General features: G+C 34.1%; 1 protein-coding gene across 1 annotated transcript in view; it reads right to left on the bottom strand.

The window, feature by feature from the left end:
* Nucleotides 1-382: 382 nt before the first annotated feature.
* The window catches only part of LOC106875018 (ubiquitin-conjugating enzyme E2 L3), a 38,009-nt gene continuing 26,766 nt past the window's right edge, over nucleotides 383-11,625 (bottom strand). Inside the window, exons 3-4 of the mRNA XM_014922970.2 lie at nucleotides 2,445-2,631; nucleotides 383-975 (exon numbers count right to left, since the gene is read on the bottom strand). Coding sequence (XP_014778456.1) covers nucleotides 821-975; nucleotides 2,445-2,631 — 342 coding nt within the window. The 3' untranslated portion in view covers nucleotides 383-820. The remainder of the gene's footprint in view (nucleotides 976-2,444; nucleotides 2,632-11,625) is intronic.

Genomic DNA, 11,625 nt, shown 5'->3' with positions numbered 1-11,625 from the left:
ACCAAAGAGTAAGGAGATATATATGTATATATATATAACACGACTTGAACAACATCAGGAATGAAATTGCCTTTCAAAAAGTATTTCCTAAAAACCAGACAGATTCTGGAAAAAAGACAAACAGTATCAACAAATTAACAATACAATGTTAATGTAGATGTTAAAATAAAAAGCTGAACACATGAAAGTTTTCCACCTGAATGTAAATAGGTTGTAAAGATTCATAGGGAAGTGAGCCACTGACTTCTGATTAAAAACTGAATATTTAGTCTGTAAATGTAGGTTATTAATTGTAAGAACAGTCCTTTCTGAGAAGAGAATAAATTATAAACATCTCTAAGGAAAATTAAGGAATAAAAATTAATTAGAGGAAATTCTTGAATTAATCTGAATCTGGCATTTATTTCATTAGTTTCATGAGTTTTCCAAAGTTAGATAAAAGAATCAAGCTATTGCAAATATAGCTGTGGAATATTTCACATTTACAGAAGGGCTGCCTCACAACCTCAGACAGAATAAAAGCTTCTAAAGACAGAATTTGGAAAAAGCATGAATGTTCTATTTGCAAGACTAGTTTATGATTTTATTTTAAGTTTTATTAAAATTGATTATCACTATAACAGTCAAAAGAGGTAAACATGTCTATATTTTTGAATGTAAGCATGTTTATGTAAGTGTGTGCATGCGTGTGTATTTGTAAACAATGCTCCTGTGAACATAGTCCACTGAAAGCAAAGAAGAAAGTCACGCTCATGGAGACATCCAAGATGGCGTTGTAATTAGTGTCTGAAAAAGATACACATACAATAGAAAGTGCTTGTTAGTCACTTGGTCTCTTTTCTCCATATTTCTTAGTATGTTCTTCAGCATTCTTCAAGAACTTTTTCTTATCTTTAGTAAATTCTTCTGCTAAATCAGCTCTTAGAGGGTGCTCTGGCTCTGGATCATTAACCAATGCCAACAATGCGTCTATAACTACAAGAGAAAAAAAGAAAGCATAAGATTATATATCTAAATCCAGACTCCAACTTGTCATTGCCATGTTGGTGTCCATTTATTTCAGTTAACTAATCAATATTAAGTGAAAGGAATACTCAAACTGGTATTCATCAGTCCAATAGTATTGGGGGAACATAAATCAACAAGGGATCCTACAGCTGCTGATCCAATAAAGCAGCAACCAAAACAACACTAGTTTAAAAAAAAAAAACGGAAAGATACATTGAATAAAATACCCCCAGACACACTATATAAAGAAAGATGGTGTGGAACATCTGATCAAGGGGCTACCTTTGAACCAAATAACTGAAGTGCGTAACACTATTACAGCTAAATCTTTTAGTGGCTTATTTGGGGAGCAGAGACATGCTAAATCTAAAAGTCAATATTATCTACAGAATGAGAATTTTGGGGAAAATAATTCAATAATTATGCAAAATAAGGTCCAGCAGCCCATTATGAAGTTTGATTAATTTCAGCATGAAAAGATTTAAAAGGCTAATAAACATTAAAATCAATAAAAGAAAACCATCAGTAAATATATTTCCATTCACACAAAAGTATCTCAATTATATTTATATGATAACTGAATTGAAATACATTCAATACTTTTATAAAATTATTTTGCAGAAAAGGCCTACCACGTACAAGGCTTAACATTTATGTCATTGAGCATCCTCAGACCAGTAGTCTATGTCCCCAAGAAGGCAATGCACAGAGTTGATAGGATTAAAAAAAACAAAACCCTGGAAGCAAAAGCACATTCTGTGTATGAGCTCAGCATTAACTAACTAGCAGGCCCCATGCCTTCAAACATGACAGCTAATTGTAGCATTTTATCTATAAATATGGATGGTAAATCAAATTAAGACACTTCTCAATGTTATCTAGTTGTCTTTTGATATGTGACATTGATCACCATTTGTTACTGAAAGAATGTTGGTTCACACATACATTCACATACTTGTACACGCACACACATATACTCTTTTCAGTGTTGAATGTTCACCATCCCACTTCCATTACTTACACACAGACACAGAGTTGAAATGCTCCCACTACCGGTTCGCCATCACCCCTTCCTTCCTTATTCATATGCTGTGATGGAGAAAAACACGAGTATTATTATTATAGTAGATAAATCTACCTTCAGGGTAAATTTCCCCAGATTTTATTTAGTTTTTTAATGCCAGCATAAAGTTAAATCCACATTATTTTAACTCATTCAACCATCAAAGCACAACAATGTCTCTTTGGCACAGATTAAGTGAAAGTTTATTTGTATCTTGTAATAAAGGATTTTACAACTAATACTATGGAAGACTGATTTCTGTTGTGGTCACCCATTAAATCTTTATTAGAGAATTTATATGTATAAAATATATAAACTGTCAAATGACTACACTACAGTTCCCAATAAAGCTTAGAATTTGTTAAAAGGTTACCTTGGTCCATTTTTGAAGCTGGTTTCCAATTCTCTGCACTGATAATTGGCAGGCATACCTGTCCTTTCTCATCAACATTGGGATGATAAATCTTGGTTTTGAACGTAATTCGTGGTGGCTTGAAAGGATATTCAGCTGGGAACTCTATCAGTATTTTAAATGCTCCTTTATTATAGGGAGGATTGTCCTGTAATATAAAAGCATCAAGGTCAATCAATCTTTTAAATGGGAATAGGTTTCACAAAACAAGTGGTGCATAAATCCTGAAAGCTTAAAAGGCAAAAGAATATTTCAACTGTAACAACCATAGTTTCCTACATTAACACAAAACCACATTTTTACAAGTGAAAGGATTAGGCAAAGACCCATTCCTCTAATATACTTGTAGCCATGAAGATGTTTCACAACTTAACTTGTGAAACATCATCATGGCTATATCTTTCTGAGTCAAGCTGAAATTGAAATTCACTGATTATCATGCATTTTGATCTAACACTTTAGAAATTTATATAAGTTACATCAGGACTAAAGGTTTCAAATATAAAAGGAAAGATCATACTCATTAACCCTTTTTTTACCCTTGTTCTGTTGAAACACACTGCGTTTGATTACGTAATTTTGAAAATAACAAAAATAAATTAGTAAAAGAAAATATATATATATATATATATATATATATATATATTTTGGAACAGAAATTAACAGATTTCTATGTAAAGTTGTAATTTAAATCACTTTAAAACTGGATATTTGTATCATTGAAATAAAAGTCGTCTCAGGCAGGTAGTATGGTTGGGGGGTAACAGTTTGGTGTAGAGCTAAGGCACACAGTTTGACAAAAACTGCGAGAGGAGTCAATAGCTAGATTGCAACAGACAAAAGCAATATTTTTAAAAGTATTTGTATTTTATATCAAGTAAATAACTATTCCAGGCTCAAGTGTCTCTTTTGTTACACTGAATTTGGTTCCTGGGGCATAATCCTATAATATCCTTTTGTATTTCTCATTTTTATTTAACCCTTTCATAATCACACCTGAAACTTTTCAGTCTACTTGCTTGCACCTGTAATTATTAATTCATACTTGAGTGAGAATATTGACAAAAATTTGTCAGTGTAATAATGTGTATACATATCTTCAAATACAAACTAAGATAATTTTGAAGCAACTTAGATATTTAGATAAAACAAAGTACATGTCTAATGTTCTGAATTGTTTGAACTCCTGCTGATTCTTTTAAAATTCATATTAATTTCATCATTTGACCTACAATGCAGCATTTACTAATGGATAATGAAAGTCCCAAAGCAATGACAACTTGTTTTAAGCTACAAGTACTAGTATTTCACAATGTATTAAGAGAATGCTGGTGGGTAAGAAGCCTGCTTTCCTCACTGTATGCGCTGTTAAGGAATCCAATATTACAATACATAATGTTAAGAATATAGCATATAATTAGGTAGTGTGCATCACATTGCACTGTGAAGGTAGGTGTCAGTAACACTGACAAAAAGAAATGAACATATTGAGTCATTTCAGTGGTTAAATGAATGCCCACAATTATCACTAGAAATATCTTTGCAAATGCTTACATTCAAAATATAATAGAAGGATGATTTCACTGGAAAAGTTCATCTACAGCCAGAGACTGCCAACAACCTAGGAAAACTTTTGAAGAAAGATTATGCCGAGTTTGTGATGAAATTTTCTGATGAAGACAAAGTTATATATATTGATGAAACAAATGTCAAACTTTCCCTTGCAGAAAGAAAGTGCCTTCTTCCAAAAGATCCAAATGTACATAATTCTTTTTTGGAATGGTAAATCTCAAGGTATCAAAAATAGGGTTTGGTGGTATTTATTTAATTAGAAAAATTTTATTTGCCCCGAGATTATTTTAGTTAGTACTTTAAAAAGTGCAGATTAAACATGATGTACCATATATGATATGAGATGAAACTAATTCTCAATTTTCTAAAAAAAATTTTTTCTACAATGTATTTTTTTTCTATAACTTTTTTTTGTACTTGAAACAATTAGTTGTAGCAACTCCAAATTTGAAGGGTTGGGCACCTGGCAGCAGAAAATCTGCAATGAATTCTGTTTAACTCATGCAAGTACGGAAAAGTGGACATTAAAATGATGATGTCAACGTTGGGACCCTTGCTGTACTTTTCTTTTTGATCAATATTTCAGTTAGGTCAAACTTGCAACATATGTAATGATAGCAAATAAAGACTCCCATGAGATTACATTTGGATGAAAATTGCAAAGAGTTTGTAAACCTTAATTATAAGGCGTGGATGATATTTGTTTGTAAATTTCAACTGCTAATTTTATGCATTTTTTTTTACTTTTGCTGTCGGTCTTTTTTGCTTATTTTTCTGCAGAATAATTGACTATCAAAAATTTTGAACCCTAACGATTTGTGGAAGAGGCATGAAGTCTTCAGAATCCGAACTGAAAGGACAAACAAGATCTCATATTTCCTCCATGTCAGCAGAAGGATGGTGGAAAAGGTCAGAAGGAAGCTACAAGATTCAGGATTCAACTAGGAGACAAAAACCCATGATTAACAACCTGATGCCATCAGAATGCCAGAATTTGATGAAATTTAGATAATCAACAATGATCCCAGCAAGTTGATGAGTACCATTGTAAAGGAGAAAGATGGGGATGAAAAGCTCATCAGGCTGGTGGTGCATGGGAACATTTGTTACTTTACATACAAGATGAGGAAGGGACAATTTCTGACAACTTAAACACACCAAGAAGCTGATCAACAGGTTAAAACATCTGCTGGAGCCAGATATGCAATTGGTCTTCTCCAACAAGAATTTCTGCCAAGATCAGAAATCAACTCTCAGAACAGGCAGTTTGATGTCTCACCCAAGGATGTCGCCTGAGTCATACAGATAAAATTTCTAGTGATAATCATGGTCTTTGGTGTCATCATGCCACTCCACTTCCAATGGCTACATGTGTTTTGAGCAAGGCAGTGAAGCCCTGGATTGACTGGACAGCTGTATGTGAAGCAGCAAGACTACACCCTGCCACACCAGCTGGAAGATTCAGGCATGGCTGTTGGAGAATTTTTTTGATCACACAGCTCCTGCCATTTAGCTTCTCAATTCACCTGCCTGTAACCCCCTCGAATTCTTGGTGTGGGGCAAGGTGGAATGAGAGATCAACAAATCTAGCTGCAACATGAAGGACAAGCTGAGGGCCAGGATTACCAGGACCTAAAATGGGAGATAGTTATGGAAACCTGTTGCCAATTCCAGGGTTGCCTAGAGGCTGTCACTGAGGTCAAAGGCAGGGCTCACTGTGTGAGACTGATAGAACACGTCATGAAGACAAACTGACTCAAATTTGATGAATATATCTCAAAAAAATAAAAACACTTATTTTTTTGCCTGAGACAGTCTTCATGTAAACAAAAATTGTTTGCACCCTGTACATGAATCACATGGATTGAATCAATCAAATAAGCTATTACAATTGGTGAGCTGATAGAATCAATAGCACACTGATTCAGAATGTAAAGACGGATAAAATGCCACTAAACATTTTGATCATATTCAATTGAGGTCAACTCTATCTTTCATCATTAAGTAGTGGGGTGATGTTATCAACTTCCCCATCCTCTCAAAAACTGCTGGCACTGAGCCAAAATTTGAAACCCTATAAAAGAAACCATGAGAGAAACAAAAGCAATGTGAACACCTCCAATTTTGAGATTTCATAATGCAAAAATGAGCTTTTGGGAAAGAAACAATGCTTACCACCAGAGAGAAAGTGGATGGTCAACTGCAACAACTTACAAATATGCATTCTACAAGACAGCATCATTTAGAATGGGAAGCTTTACAACCTTCTATATTAATATTGATGTGTATATAATTTTATGAAAACATTTTTTCAAATTTGATGTAAGATGTTATTTTTGTAGTGTTTTGGATGAAATTTTACATGCTTAATAATTGATGTATACTCTTTAATAAATTTTCATTTGATTTCTTTCAGAAAATAATTTTGAAGCATAGAAATCCTTAATTTCAAACATGAAAAATGAAGAAATGCATTTACTTTCTTTGCATGAATTTAAGCTTGGACATAATGCTTCTCAAACAGCCACCACTATCAGCAGAGCATGGGGTGAAGGGTCCACTAGTGATTGGACGGTACGACAATAATTTGAAAGATTCCATAGTGGGGATGAAAGCCTTGAAGATCAAGGAGGTTGAGGAAGTCCATCCACCTTTGATGATCAGCATTTGAAAACAATAGTTGTAGAAAACCTATGACAAAGTGTCAGAGAAATGTCTATGCTTGGTGTCAATGTTTCAACAGTATCAGATCACCTGAAGAAAATTAGCCACGTGAAAAAACTCAAGAAATGGGTCCTGCATGACCTCAATGCAAATCAAAGACTTTGGCGTTTTGAAGTATGTTCAATGTTCTCTCTGCAAAACTAATGATCCATTTATTGATTGAATAGCGACTCGTGATGAAAAGTGGATCCTTAAAACAATCGTAAGCGATTAGGTCAATGGCTTGATCATGATGAAGCACTCAAACATTTTCCAAAAGTAAAGTTGCATCAGTAGAACATTACAGTGACTGTTTGGTGGTCTGCTATTTGTGTTGTCCATTACAACTTTCTAGAATCTAACCAGACCATTACATTGGGAGAAATGTATGTTCACTTCAGCAAAATGAGACCTGCATTTGTTAATTGATGTGGTCCATTTCTGCTCCATGACAACACATTTCCAGGATGACACTTCTCCAGTACAGCTTTATGCCATTTGCTGTGATCCTTTTGTCATCTTCAGCCTCACAAGATCACCTTTTACCACTTCTTCCCATATTTTCCTCTTCTGCATGATTATTCCACTTAGATTGCTGGGTACTTCTTTACCTGTTAACCTCCAGTTCACATATCCATACCAATAGTCTTCCTCTTTTGCTAGGTTTTCTTTCAACTTATTTATGCTTCCTCATTCATGTCCTATACTGCCAACGGAGCAGGCCACCTCATTTCTTTCCAACTTTCACACAACCTTCCCCTCCAATATCCTTGTTAACAGGTAACATTGCATTTTATACACCATCATAAAATGTGCCCTTCACCTAGAGAGAGAATATTGGTGCGACCAGACAATTCAGGATAACATTATCTAATGTGAGTTTTACTAAGTTTTACAACATTATCTAATGTGAGTTTTACTAAAACATCAGATATGTTTCACTAACATTATCTAATGTGAGTTTTACTAAAACATTAGATATGTTTTACTAACATTATCTAATGTGAGTTTTACTGAGGGAGATTTGGTCGCTATTTTTAACAGGCTAAGTGACCATGTGGAGCAGTCATAGGCATCCTGTGGTCCACAGGACATTCTGAATGGTATGCCCAATGAAAAATTACCTTCAATAATATTTTTAGTTGTGCACCCCGCCTGATGATGAGCCATGTCTCATGCAGCCTGCTTCTTGAAAAAGGTCGGTCGCACTTAATGTAGAAGTTCTCTAGTTGATCTGAGAATCTCTTTGTTATCAGAAGAGGAAATAGCTCTCTAAAACTTTTTCCACCATATTCTTAGTAATAAAAGCTATCAACCTTTATGGAGTTTTCAGAATATTTCATTGATATTCTGATAAGCAGGGCTGTGGAGTAGGTACACGGAATGTTCCTTAATTTATGTTAAATCCTACTCATTTATTTGTAATTACACTAATTGTATATTTCTCATATTGATTCAAAACACAGAACATATATGCACAATGTTAATCAAGAGGCTATTTATAATTAATAACACACTAAAGTTTGGGTTTAAAGGCTATATCCCTGTTATTGTTTTTTTTATATATTTTGAATATTATTAAAGAAGTTACAAAGGCCCTGAGTGGGCATAGTCAAAGTGTTAGACAGAATGCCTTGCAGTATTTGCTTCAACTTTGCCTTTCATCCTCTCAGTATCAAGAAAGTACCAGTCAAGTACTAGGGAAAAATAAACTCAATTTTCCTACTCCAACATTAAAGTCACAAACAAGTGTCTGAAAACTTACAAATTAAAAGAGGCTGTTTTAGCAAAAGCTATAATAGAAACCACAGGAGAAAACTCTGCAACACTTGTATTTAGACTTTCAAACTAGTGAATAAGTTAAAACTAAAAGACAGAACACCTACAGTGATTAACAAATGACTATTTTAAAAATAAAAAATCTAATTTGACACATGATCCTTCTTTTCAAGATTAAAACATTTTGAATGTAAATTTTAGGTGAATGCAACAACATGAAAGATTATCTTTGCAAAATTTACTGAAGAAACCTTGTATCTATAGAGTAAGAATTAAACCAAAAATACAAATTCTCAATTGACTAACATTTTAAAAAACGGAATTAATTCAATCAGATCCTTCACAGAAGGCCTTAAATCAAATTTCGCCGTTTTCAATGTTGTAAACAGGCCACATTAATGTTTGTGAAATTGATAATTAATAAATTATATCATGATTTATATTTAGCATGAGTTCATACATTTTGCTGAGTTCCAACTCCAAAGCTCTGCCGCTCATCACATGAAATCTTCCTTCTCTGCCAGCCTACCTTATAATCCCATTACACTTTTCGAGTACCCAGTTTACATTGGGTATACCATATGCATTTCCTACCAACACCTTTTCTATATATCAAGTGTAGCTACTTCTTAGATGGCAGTAATGTCCCGTCTTGTTACAGGAGTTTCCATAAACATCATCATCCAGTATTTTGAATCCGGGTTTTGTCCCCATTAACGGGGGTGGCCGGATCTACCTCAATGCCATAGCAACCGCCCTCACACCATCCCGCCCGGTTTTGGGCATCCTCTGTTCTCAAGCCAACCCTCCCAATCTCTTCCTCCACCTATCCCCTTCCACTTTTTCCTCGGTCTACCTCGCTTTCGTGGTTCATTTACCTCAAACGCAAGCACCCTCCACAGAACATGCTCCTCATCCCATGCTCATACCGCTGCACTCCATTTGCCCTGGCCAGCCGTTTCACTGATTCCTCCAACCCCAGCAAGTCCCCAGTCCTCCTCTTATCAAACAGCTTTACCCCACACATTTCTCTCAGCATTGCTTGCTCGGTCCTTCTCAAAGATGCCAGCTCTTAAAAACTCTTGAAGTTCTGGAGCAATGATACAGACACTAATAGATAGGGAAAACTGAAAGATTATATTTACTAATAAGACAACAGAAAACAGAAATTGTTTAACCAATTGAGGGGAACAAAACTATAATTTCAGTGACTAATATAGGTACTGATATAGCTGTTGGTTAAAAAGTTTGCTTTGTAACCACAGGGATAGCACCTTGGCCATGTGCCTACTACAGATGGAAACTGCAGAAGCTCACCATATTGTATGACAGTTGATAAATTGGCAATGGGATTAAAAAAAATTAATCTCATTTAGACTGATCTCTGTGTATCTTTTTACATAAAGATGTAAGTCACTATTCAATTATACCAGATAAAATATTAACCAAGCACAACAGCAATCCATAAAAAACAAGCCAGTAAAATAAAACTTCTTTCTTTCAAAATCAACTGTAACAAAGAAATTTAGATACATTAGAATTTGATTAAGATTTTTGAACAAGTAAAAGATGTGAAGGAAAGAACATGCAAAAATAGTATGATATTTAGTGAAGTAGAAACTGAATAAAAGAAAAATCAAAGTTGGTTATTTTCGAAAAGTAACAAACTCATAAAAGTATCTATTGGATTATGATTTAGTAATGTTTATTTTATTGCAAAATGCTATGTTTCACTGGCTGTAAGCAGCCTTCTGTGCAATCAGTGATGAATTTAGAAACGTTTTCAAGAAAAGTGAGAAATAAGTTGTCAGAAATGACATAGAAGGGAGAAAAATGTAATACACATTGCCAATCAAAGCCCAATATCAAATTCTTCTTCACCCTGCTTTATTCAAGACTAATATTCTCATTATTATGATTATTATGTATCTATGTATGTAACTCCTTTTATATTACCCTCTCTAAATAGGTCAAACAAAAGAAATTTCGAGAATCCAGGAACCTTTAGATCACTTCTAACACTCAACTGAAGTATTTTGACTATATGCAAATAACAATTTGTAGTAATATATATTCACTGTCAAAATGAAAATATTGGTTAAATAAAGGATAAAAAATAAAACTCATTCCAAATTCAAAAGTAATTAAAAGTTGTGTTTTTAAACAATTTTACAGGTTTTAAATTTGAAATTAATGTATTTACACAAAATAATAGACATTATTATTACAAACATTAAACACCAAACACTTTTACCATTAGGCACATTAGGTTTAGAAAACACAAAATAATTCAGTTGTTGCATGACTTGCTAACAATAGCAGCCAAAACTTTCATAAACCACTCAGTAGGCTATATTGAATGATATAGTTCCTGATATGCAAATGAAATTGTCACAAACATCTTTCATCACAGTCTTTTAATGGATGATCTGAAACTACAGAACGAAGTTTACATTGAGCCAAATGCAGCAAGACACTGCAACCAAATTTCCCTAATATCACAACCGTCTTAAATTAAGAAAAGATATTTTAGAAAATGTAGTGTCAGATTGGATCCTACTGCATGGTGTCTTGAGTAAATTTGTTTTCTATAGTCAGATATGTGGATTGTACTTGTAATTCAAAAAGGTACAACCTTATCACACAATGTGTTGCATTGATTCTACCTGAGAATTATGTTATGGGAATATATGTCTGCTCAGCCAATTACATGTTAATTTAGGAGCAGGTAATCCAGTTGATGAAACTACTGAATCCTCATTGCTGAATGATGGAGATCCATCACACAATTTGGACTAAGCTTTGCCTGACAGTAAAACTTAGGGCCCCAGCCAAAGGAAATTTTATAATAAATCTGATTTACATTTGGCCAGCAACATTCCACTTTCAGAGCAAGATGGCCTATTCTGATATTTTCACATTGTAAGAAACACTATCTTTAGGATTTCCCAAACTGTCTTGATCAGATTCAGAAAAAGGCCAATGTGTTAGGTTTGAATTACCAATTAGACATTACCCAAAAGTTCAACCAGGGTACAAAATAAAATTACAGCCCCATAGCTAATTATGCCCAGAGAGGGAGGGAGGG

Source organism: Octopus bimaculoides, chromosome 1 (genome assembly GCF_001194135.2).
Source record: "Octopus bimaculoides isolate UCB-OBI-ISO-001 chromosome 1, ASM119413v2, whole genome shotgun sequence".
Lineage (NCBI taxonomy): Eukaryota > Metazoa > Mollusca > Cephalopoda > Octopoda > Octopodidae > Octopus > Octopus bimaculoides.
The sequence above is the reverse complement of the archived record's forward strand: the minus strand, read 5'-3'. Positions and strand labels throughout refer to the sequence as shown.